Genomic DNA, 11,148 nt, shown 5'->3' with positions numbered 1-11,148 from the left:
AGGCAACTGATGTTGATCAGTGGAGATATGTGGGGACGAAGGAAAACCCAGCAGATGAAGCGTCAAGAGGAATGAGGGCAGAAGATCTCCTGAACAGAAGGAGATGGATGATGGGACCTGATTTCCTTTATAAGTCCAAGGATGGGTGGCCTAAATTGGATGTAGACCTTCAGGTGATTCCTGGCGCTGACCCTGAGATCAAAAGGGACTTGACAGTGAATGCTGTTGTTAAAGACACAGACAATGCTATGAGCCACCTGATTCATTACTTTTCATCTTGGAAGAGATTGCAGGTAGCTGTAGCTTGGCTTCTTAAGATCAAGGATACTCTTGTGTTATTGGGACATAGGAGAAAGGAGCTTTATGCCTCTGCTGACCTCAGTATGGACACTACAGACTGTCATCAACAGGTGGAAAGCCAAATGCAGAGCTTTAAGGCTACGCTCAAAAGACAGAGTCTGACACCTCAAGATGTGACCAGGGCAGAGCTGTCAATCATCCGGTATGTACAACATCAACGGTTTAAGGATGAAATTACCTCGCTGCAGAGTGGTGTGAAATCCGTATCCAAGGACAGTCCACTGTACAGATTGGACCCAGTGATGGATGGTGAGATTCTCAGAGTGGGTGGTCGGTTAAGCAAAGCCTCGCTGCCAGTGGAATCCAAGCGTCCTGTTATTCTGTCAAAAGACCTGCATGTATCAACATTAATTCTGCGCCACATTCATCAGCAGATAGGTCATGCTGGAAGAAATTATATGTTGTCCAGTTTAATGCAGAAGTATTGGATTGTAAATGCAAACTCTGCTGCCAGAAAGGTCATATCAGATTGTGTTGTTTGCAGACGCAACAGAGGAAGACTCCTTGAACAAAAAATGGCGGACTTACCTGCTGAAAGAGTGTTGCCTGCTGAAGCCCCTTTTACTCATGTTGGCATTGATTATTTTGGGCCCATTGAAGTTAAAAGAAGCAGATGTCTTCTCAAAAGATACGGAGTACTCTTCACCTGTATGACCAGCCGTGCTGTACACTTGGAAGTAGCATACACATTGGATACAGACTCCTGTATAAATTCAGTGAGAAGATTCATCTGCAGACGAGGCCCAGTTTCAACTCTCAGGTCTGACAATGGAACTAACTTTGTTGGAGCCAGCCGTGAGCTCAAGGAGAGTCTGACTGCTCTGAATCATGGTAAAATTCAAAGAGCCTTTCTTCAGGATGGCATAGAATGGAGATTTAACACCCCATCAGCTTCCCATCAAGGTGGCGTTTGGGAGCGCCTGATTCGCTCAGTGAAGAGTGTTCTTACCTCAATCCTTAAACAGCAGACCCTGGACGATGAAGCACTCCAAACAATTTTTTGCGAAGTTGAAGCAATATTGAACGATAGGCCTATTACAAGGGCCTCCGATGATTCAAATGACATGGAAGCTTTGACGCCAAATCACATTCTGTTGTTGAAAGGTAAACCAATTATGCCACCAGGATTGTTTGACAGAAATGATCTGTATGTCAGAAAAAGATGGAAGCAGATACAGTACATGGCGGAACTCTTTTGGAAGAGATGGATTTCTGAGTACCTGCCATTGATGCAACAGAGACAAAAATGGGCAGCACTAAGAAGAAACCTTATACCTGGAGATGTTGTTCTTGTGGCAGATGCTACAGCTTCAAGAGGATCTTGGATGATGGGGAAAGTTTTGGATGTCAGATCAGATGTGAATGGGGTTGTGCGCTCTGTCCACCTCCAAACGAAGACCAGCATCTTAGAGAGGCCTGTGACGAAGCTGTGCCTGCTGCTGGAGGCGGCAGTGTGATCACATGAACTGACTCTCTCTCTTTCTCTTTGTCTGCCTCTATCATTCTCTTTCTTTCTCTTTCCTTGCAGGTGCGGCAAGACATCTGTGCCTGATATAGTTAGAATATATAGTGTGTAGCTCCGTTTTGAGAGTTCAGTAATTGTCATAATGCACAATTAGGGGCCGGAGTGTTGGAGCTACATTAGTTTGCTTTCAGTAGTGGTAATTTTGTTAACTGATTTGTTTACTATTATAATTTTGCTCACATTAGTAATATATATTTTGGTAATATTCTTTTGTTTTTTGTTTAGTTAATTGTTTTATTTATATGTTTAGTCTTTATTTTTTGGTTAGTTTACTAACTATAATGTTTGATTCAGACACCTGAGGGCAGTAGTGGGCACAGGTAAAGGTGAATATAGGTAGGAAGTAGGAGGTGATCTGTAGCACCTGGGTGATGGGCATATGGTTTTTTACCAGCGTGAGAGATGCTGTATTGTTTGCTCAGCTCAAGGAAAATAAACCAGCCACAACTCTGAATCAGTCTGGAATTGGACTAATTTCTTGCCTGCGTACATCACCTGCCCAGGGTGCTATAGAAGTTGTCGTTTAAAGTTTGATTTCATTTTTATTTTATTTTTTGTGGACAAACGGCCACTACAGTCATGTAAAGACTTGTGTGGTACGATCCGCAGTTCTGCCTAGCCAGCGCCAAGAAGACGACAATGTAAAGAGTGACACTACGGTGCAAATTTAATGATATGAATATTTTCTAGAAATAAAAATTCCAGATACAACATACTCATTTTTCATCGATTCTTGCACCCAACAACACAACAAGATGACATTTAATAATAAAAATAATAATTTAAGCTCCTTATTATGTAGCCAAATCTGTGCTGGTTTGTATTGGCCGCCTCCAGTTTTCCGTTTGTTTTGCCTCCAGCTAGCGCCGTGACGTCGGCGCAAAAGGGGATTGATTATTTTCAATCCTACAGAAGAATACTGATTGGAAAAAAGTTTTTAAAGGAGAAGTTCACTTTTAAAATGAAAATTCTGTCATCATATAATCACCCTCCTGTTGTTTCAAACCTGTATGAATTTCTTTCTTCTGCTGAACAGAAAGGAAGATATTTAGAAGAATATCAGTAACCAGGCAGTTTTTGGGTCCCATTGACTTCCATAGTAGGAAAAAAAATATACTATGGAAGTCAATGGGACCCAAAAACTGTCTGGTTACTGACATTCTTCTAAATATCTTCCTTTCTGTTCAGCAGAAGAAAGAAATTCATACAGGTTTGAAACAACATGAGGGTGATTATGACAGAATTTTCATTTTAAAAGTGAACTTCTCCTTTAAGGAGTGGTAACTGGAGGATTCAGAGTGAAATAATGGCAGACGATCTCAGCTAACATGACAGGAAATCACATAGATCACACAAGACTATGAAGGTTTAGTGATGATATATTTCAAGTTGCAAAAGCCCATTTTGAAAACATATTCACAGCAGTGATAAGTTTTATTTGGGGCGCAAGCAAAAGCATCTAACAACCAGCTTAATTGCTGTTAGATGTGATTATTCACAGAGTACATGGAAACAACTGCTTATCAACTGCCGTTTTAAGATAATAAATATAGAAACACAAGCAGAGAAACTCTCTCTCATACCAGTGAAAGAATGAATCTTGACATCAAGGTCATATGGCAGCTACAAACACAGCAATAAAACAAAATCCTGCTTCATGAAGCAAGAGCTCAACAAATTTCTATATAAATCATTCAAAAATACATTTTTATATAAACTGTAGCATTAAACAGTGTTGCATTAAAATGTAGAAATGTTGCAGAATATTTATCTAATGACTATTCACTTGATGAGGCAGTGTTTTACTTTTGTTTTGTTTTTGAGTGTTTTAAAATGGTATGACTATACCTATTGTTTGTTCTTTTCCTTTACCAAATACTGTGTGCTTGACTTCTGGTTGAAGTATAATTTTGTTGTTTGAAGAGAAGTTTAGAGTCCTTTTCCTTTGTTCTGTCCATTTTTCTAGGTACTGCTGTTGCCAAGTGTATTAGCAGTGCTTTAATAGACGTAGGTTTACATTTTAACTGAAGGTCGTTTTGATGCTGTTAGACTTCAGATGTGTGTATAAACATCTTACCCTTTTTTATGACAGTAAAATCTTGATTCATTAATTAGGTTTGTTGTGTGTAAACTGTTTGTGATGTTAACATTTAAATAAAACCCATTTAAGGTTGTATAGCCAACATTTAATTATAGACATTTACTAGATCAAATAAAGAGAATGTTTTGGTGCACATGGTATGGTTTTGGTGGACGTTAAGACGACACAAGCAGCATTGTTTCAAAATCACCTTGCTTCGTTTCATTTCTCATTGATAAAAATAGAAAAACCCTGACTCATTTTGCCGAAACAATATTTCTGAACTACTCCAGAAAAAAAACATGAATTCAAATCATAAAGTGGCAAAAAAATCCCTAGAGTAAAATGTCTTCTACTGCACCATAATCTTTCAATGACCTTTAAAACTAAATTCCTAAATGCAAAGGATGAATTTGTCAAAAAAGTAAGTTAAAATAATTGAGGATATCACTCACTTGCCCAAGTTGATTTCCCAGAAGTGATGACTGCTTTATGATATGATGTCATTTAGCTTTTCCAACTTTCATTTGAAGGGAAAGTATTAAAAAATAACAGATTGGACAATAACTTGAGGGACATGCTAAAATCCGTTACTATAATTGTTAAAATGAATGTAAAAAACCTCTATACATTACAGAGAATCATTACTGATATACCCAACAATGTAAAAACTAGTAAGTGGTATAGTAAGTGTAAATAGAACACGCAAGCCTAGGGACATAGGAAACATAGTGCTGTAAAATGTGTCAAATTATTATTTTTGGAATCAACTTCAATACGCTTAGAGTTCAAATTGTGTTATTTATGACTAAGACAGTTTTCAAATGGATATTGTTCTACAATTTAAGGCAGTAAGATAATGATCTTTACCGAGGACACAAAAGGCACCGAAACCCAGGAATGACCCAAATAGGTGCAGAATACCATCTTAAAATTGTTGCTAAATATTGTCATACAGTATTCACACGCAAACGAATAAACTTTATTCTTCACAAATTTAAAAAAAGCTCAAAACTGAATTAGATTTTAAGTGAAAGTCAAAATTGTCACGTTTTAAAGTACAGCCATTGCATTCCTCCTTAAAATACACTGTTTTGGACCTTATAAATAACCCCCCATCCCCATAACTCATATCTATAATTTTTTAAAGATCCATTTGTATGGCATTTTCTCCACTTACCATTTTCCAGTAAATGTAACATAACTTATATTAATAAATATCTCTGATGAAATATACCATATTTCATACCTCTTCACACAATTTTACATTATTAACCATTTCTAAAAAATAAAACAAACAGACCAGACAGAACATGTGTTGGCTCAGTTTATTCAGCTCTTTCCCCAGATACTTAAACTCACTGACAAACATTACAGTAAGCAACTAGCATTTATTTTACAGCTGAGAAATGTTCTCTTCCACATGTGCGTTATAGTCCATGAAATAGGTCGTGTTTTCCATTTGACATGATAATTTTTGAAAAATAGCTATTTAGTCTCACAACATTAAAAATCTCACAAAATGTTAGCTTTCACAGATGAAAGACAAGTTATTTAAAGACCTCTTTCACAAAATTTGACTGAGGGACAGGAGAGGAAAACAGAACTTTACTTGGACACTTCATCAAATTTAGGCTCTGTAAACACAAAAAGGGAAAATGTTAGATAAATGCACAGTAGAAAATTCAACTTTAGGACAAATGCAGTAACAATCAAACAAAACTAAATTTCAGACCTAAAACAAATGCTACAACTACAAACTGTCATGAAATAGCAATGTGTGAACCAATCTAGAGGAGTGTTGAAACTGACATCATTTCTTAAGCAATTAGCTTTAATGTTAGGTTAACACACCATGGAATTTGAATTCTGGGAAGGAAGTCAGATCACCACCACCGTACAACCGCTGCAGTTTGGCTATTTCATCAGCAAGAGCCTTCTGATACTCTGGACCGGCATCAACTAGACCAGTGGCACTGAGAAAACATGAAAATAATTATACACTTAATTATAATGCAAGATTAAACACAATATAAGAGCAGCAAAATCGAACGTGAGAGTATGATAGTAAAACACCATGTACCCGCTTTTTGTTGAGTATGCACGAATTGAATCTAGGAAAAGTTTCTGAATGGGATCCAATCCAGCTGACAATCACAGGAAACACATCAATTAATAAATGCTTATATCATCTAAAAATTACAGACAAGCATATAGATGCCAGAATCCTTGATATCTTGTACATTAAGGAAGAAATCAGTCTTCTTTAACCCTCATGCATGAGAAGAGTGCCTGGTGTGAAGGCTAGATCTAGTGAACTAAAGAAAACCGAGTAAAGGAGAAGGTCAGGCGGTGAGTAACTACGACAGAGGTTGCATCTACTGAAATGAAAAGGAAGCATTTCATTTCATACTGTAAGTGATGAGCCATTGTGTAATAACCATAAATAAATGCCCATCAAACATACTGATTATTAATTCAAGCAGTTGTCGTACATTCTTAATTTTGCATCTGGTAATAAACTGTCGCTTCCATTCCACATACAGCAAACAGTGCAAACTCAAATCTCACTCAATGCACCATACACCACATTGGGAAAGTGGGTAAGGAACAGTGGGCATTTCATATTTAACGTTGACATTTAAACCACAGTACACAGGATAAGATAAGAGGATAATTAACCGATTACGGATATCATGCGACCCCCTGGGAAGAAAAGTGAGACAGTGACAAAGAAAGTGCGTTTGGGTGAGGAGAGGGCAACGGGAAAGAAAGATAAGGTCAAAGTACATTTACATGTTACCATACTCGTACTGTTAAGAAAAACCAAAGAAGTCAAAAGCATAGAAGTGCAGCATCACATGTGGTGACATCAGTGCCGCTGTGGTAACTTTAACATTAACAAGAAAGAAAACATTTGTTTGGACAAAGTGACATTTTCCATTAACACTAAGAAAGCATGACAAATATAGCTTCATCTTTACCGATGGGTGGTGGGGGGGGGGGGTACACAGATTAAAAAAAGGTCATATTTATTTGTAAATAATAGGGCTGTCAATTAAATCATCAATCAACATTTTTATTGAATTACATGATATGCTGATTAATGAACAATTTAATGACATCACTGTGTAAGACTAAGTACTGAATAAAGTGGCTTTAGAAGTCAATAAATAAATAAAAACCTTTCATTTCTAAATCATTAAATCATTAAATTAAACCTATATTCAGCAGCAATCTATTTTGTCTGTTTGCCTGTTTGCCTTAGGGGCCATTCACACAGGACCATATGTACTTTTTTTAAAATTGTTGGCCTATATAAATGTGCTAAACAGATCTTGTGCCGTGTCTCACTGTTTTTTAGCACCTTGCGTCATGAGCGTCTCAAGTTCCCTTTCGAAAGGGAACTTGCACTGCGTCGATGACGCTATGGGGAACGACCCTCCACGTGAACCGGCGTCCAATCACGCCGCAAAACGCGGCGGCGGGTCAGGCTGGGGCTGCTTTATACATGATATCTGTGTTACAAGCATACCGAGCCAACCTGCTGAAGGATTTGGACCAGGGTCAGGGTCTCTCCCCTGATGCAGTGGATGAGCTGCGCCGCACCACAGATCTTCGGGCCACCAAACAAACCGCTGCCTCGATTGAAAGGTCGTTTGGTGGCCACAGAGAAACATCTGTGGCTGAACCTGGCTGAAAAGGGTTTTCTCCTCGATGCGCCAGTTTCGCCATCTGAACTTTTCAGTGCCTCCGTTGAGACAGTGGTGGAAAAGTTCAGAGAGGTAAAGGCATGCTCGGCTGCATTTAAATCATGCATTCCGCTGCGATCCGAATCCACGCCCAGACAGTCAGGGGGTCCTGGCCCATCCCGGTTCGAGGATCGGAGACAGGGCCAGAGGTTCAGCGTCGCCTCTCGATTCGAGGAAGAAGAAGGATCTGAGGGAGGTGATCCAGCACAGGCGCTCTCAGCATCAGTGAAGGATCCCCTTCCACTGAGGGTGAATAATAACCACCCTCTCCTCTCTTCTCTCCTCCACTTCTTCACCCCTGGCGCTTCTTACATCAGGCCTGAGGCTGGACCTATGATGATTTTTTCCTTCAATACGGAACCCTTCTGAAGGTCTGGCGTCGGGCTTGGTAGTGAGTGCGCCCTTTCTAGCTTTTGGCTGGTAGGCCTTTCTGAGAATAATGTTTAGGCCACCGCTCTACGAGCAGCGGGATGATCTTGGTAGGTCTAATTAAAAAGATTGTTAAACAATAGACCTCGGATCCCGGTTTAGAAAGTTTTAAGGGGTGTGTTTGATAGGAAGTTTATAATAGGATTATGAAATAGGACCCTGAAGTTCCCACTTTATAGGTAGGCTTGCATACCTTTTCATAGGCCTCCTCTTGTGTTAGAGTCATCAGGTTTATGTAGTAGGTAGTGCCAATCTGTGGTCACCCAGTAGTGTACAGGTTGGCTTTATCTCATAGATAATTCTCTAGTGAGGCCACTGTGCACATGAGCTTCAAACAGATAAATTCGGTTTAGTGTGAGATGGCTTCCTCCCATTTGGGGGTCATTCTTCTGAGGCCACCGCTCTGTAAAAAAAGCTCCAGATAGACCAAAACACCAAGCGTTGGTCCTCGTCGGGCCACCTTGATAGCCACCTTGTATTTATATAGCAGGTCTCCTCTCACTTTAGAGAGTTGTTTTAATGAGACTTTGAACTACAGACATATGATATGCAGGTGTGTGCTTCAATATCTGGCTTAGGCATGTGTACTAGGAGTTTTTGGAGGCGATCTGCTAGAAGCGGCCTCGCCCCGAGCCCCTCAGTATCTGAGTGTAGGCTCTTTAGAGCTAGAGCCCTTCACTTCATCTTCTGTAAGGTCTAGTTTCCCTGGTACTGGCCTCCTCTTACTACTAGAGTCGTCTAGCCTAGGCCTGACTTTGCATTTGGCGATAAATGTTAGTGGATGTTAAGGGCAAGAATAAATAGGAGCATAGGTAGCAGGCTATCTTCTGGCTGTTGTCAGGCCTTTCTCTCTCTGAAAGGAGAGAGTAGGCAGCAGTGTGCTGAGGCCTCCACTCTTCAGAGCTGAATTAGTAGCTAGAACCATCCAGCTAGGCCTTAAGTTGGTTTCTCTCTAGGCTCCTTGAATTAAATTTCAAGTCTCAAGGTTAAATGTCGTTGGCCTCCTGAGACCTCCATTTCCCTTGGGCTTAGCAGAGAAACAATGAAACGGTCTTGTAATCACATGATAAATAGACCCAGAGAAAAAAAAAATATCAAGGTTATGCTGGTATTCTTCCTATCGGATGCCTCCACAAGTAGAGGCAGATAATGTGAAAGACTCTGTTTAGGAAACAGACAGGTTGTTGGCAAGACTAGGTCAGTAAATTAGACCATATCAGCATCACTGGTGGCATATAGGGTTGACTTTAGTCCCCCTCAGAAAGTGACTGGACGGGACTCCTTTTGGACTCCCTCGCCATATTCCCTTAAAGGAATCCCTTCCATGGAAGCTGTTGGTTCCAAGCTTTTGAGTGGCCTTGGTAGGCCTTCATTGTTTCGAGGCCTTTTTGAGGCATATTGCTTGGGCAGTGGTCGTAGAGAATAACGTCACTAACAGCCTGTATGAGACCCGAAGGGGGAGTGTTTTTTGGCATTTCTGACGTTTCTGTCACAGCCATAATTTGCATGCATACCCCTCAGCATGGTGGGTTTGTATATCGTTCCCCATAGCATCATAGATGCAGTGCGAGTTCCCATTCGAAAGGGAACGTCTCAGGCTACGATTGTAACCTATGTTCCCTGAGAACAGGGAACGAGACACTGCTTCTTTTTGCTATGCCTCTGGGATGCCTGCTGAACAGTCCCTTCAGACGGTAAGTGGATGACATGTTCTCTAGGCGCCCCTTTTATACTTCCGGGTCACACTAGTAGTGACGTCATAGGCTGTCGCCGGTCAATAACGATTTCCGTGATTGGATAAGCTTTCAGACATCGGTTCACGTGGAGGGCGTTCCCCATTGCGTCATCGACGCAGTATCTCGTTCCCTATTCTCAGGGAACTTGGGTTACAGTCGTAACCTGAGATGTTTAAATTCATTATTCCACAAGTTTTTAAGAATTAAATGTACAAAAATTAATGTTAAATTGATGGCCAAAAAAATTATTAGAACTTCAACTTGATTAAATGTGATGTCACATGTTTTTATCAAATAACTGTACAAAATTTGTTAAATTGACAGCCCTAGTAAATACAGTTACATTTGAGGAGTACTGGGTCAAAAACACAAGGACTTAAAATGCAAGGACTAAATGACGACAAAAGATATCAACGAGAGAAGCAATGGAAGACAGGAGCAGGATACAAGAGGTCAAAACATTTAACAATGAATAAGTGAATAAACAGAAATGAAAGAAAAGAAAGAGACCAAAACAGATGAATGTAGAAGAGTTGCAAAAATAAAGAACATGCACTGCATAACATGGAGAGTCAAAACGTTAAAAACAAACATATATAATGAATTCGTGCGTAAAGACGGATGACGGATGGGAAGACTGGCTATGTTCATGGACTGAAAACCAGGGCATAGACTTAAAATACACCATCAAAAGTCTTCAAGACAAATGGTGTGCTGTCTCTGCCCCAGCTTAGAAAATGAATATAGCCCTGAATGAGTAACTTGAGTCATGGTTTCTGCTGTGATGTTGCTGCCATTAGGGGTGTAACGGTTTCTAAAGGTACAGATTGTATCAGGGTTCTGGTGTCACAGTTTTACAGTTCAGTACAGTAAATAAGAATTTCAAAATTTCCTAATGACTGTGACACTTGTTGACACCATGTACCACACCACAAAGGTTTAATTATCCAGTACTTGATCTAATTATTTAAATCAATGACTTGCTTACCCTATAGGATTTTGTTTATGTAAGGTAAATCACAATTACAATTCACATATATTGTTTATATTCTCAGAGGCGTTCTTAGGTGTGAGTAATGTATACAAAAATATGCTAAATGTATAATGAACTGTAGGTGTTTTATGAACCGTTTCACCCCTAAAAGCTTTTTGCATGTATGCTATGCACTAACACATATGCAATGACACACTGTAATGTATTTGTAACTGTAATAAAAAGGTAAAAGACCTGTATTGTGATTACATCTTTACCATTAACATTACAAA

General features: G+C 39.6%; 1 protein-coding gene across 2 annotated transcripts in view; it reads right to left on the bottom strand.

The window, feature by feature from the left end:
* Positions 1-5,279: 5,279 nt before the first annotated feature.
* Positions 5,280-11,148, bottom strand: part of LOC311087943 (uncharacterized protein) — an 11,803-nt gene continuing 5,934 nt past the window's right edge. For both annotated transcript variants that reach the window (XM_084121465.1, XM_084121464.1), the window contains exons 5-7: positions 6,049-6,112; positions 5,820-5,941; positions 5,280-5,602 (exon numbers count right to left, since the gene is read on the bottom strand). In XM_084121465.1, coding sequence (XP_083977591.1) covers positions 5,574-5,602; positions 5,820-5,941; positions 6,049-6,112 — 215 coding nt within the window. In that variant the 3' untranslated portion in view covers positions 5,280-5,573. The remainder of the gene's footprint in view (positions 5,603-5,819; positions 5,942-6,048; positions 6,113-11,148) is intronic.

Source organism: Abramis brama, assembly GCF_963993115.1.
Source record: "Abramis brama genome assembly, chromosome: 8".
In the NCBI taxonomy this organism is placed as follows: domain Eukaryota; kingdom Metazoa; phylum Chordata; class Actinopteri; order Cypriniformes; family Leuciscidae; genus Abramis; species Abramis brama.
Note: the sequence above shows the minus strand (reverse complement) of the source record. Positions and strands in the feature narration are given on the sequence as shown.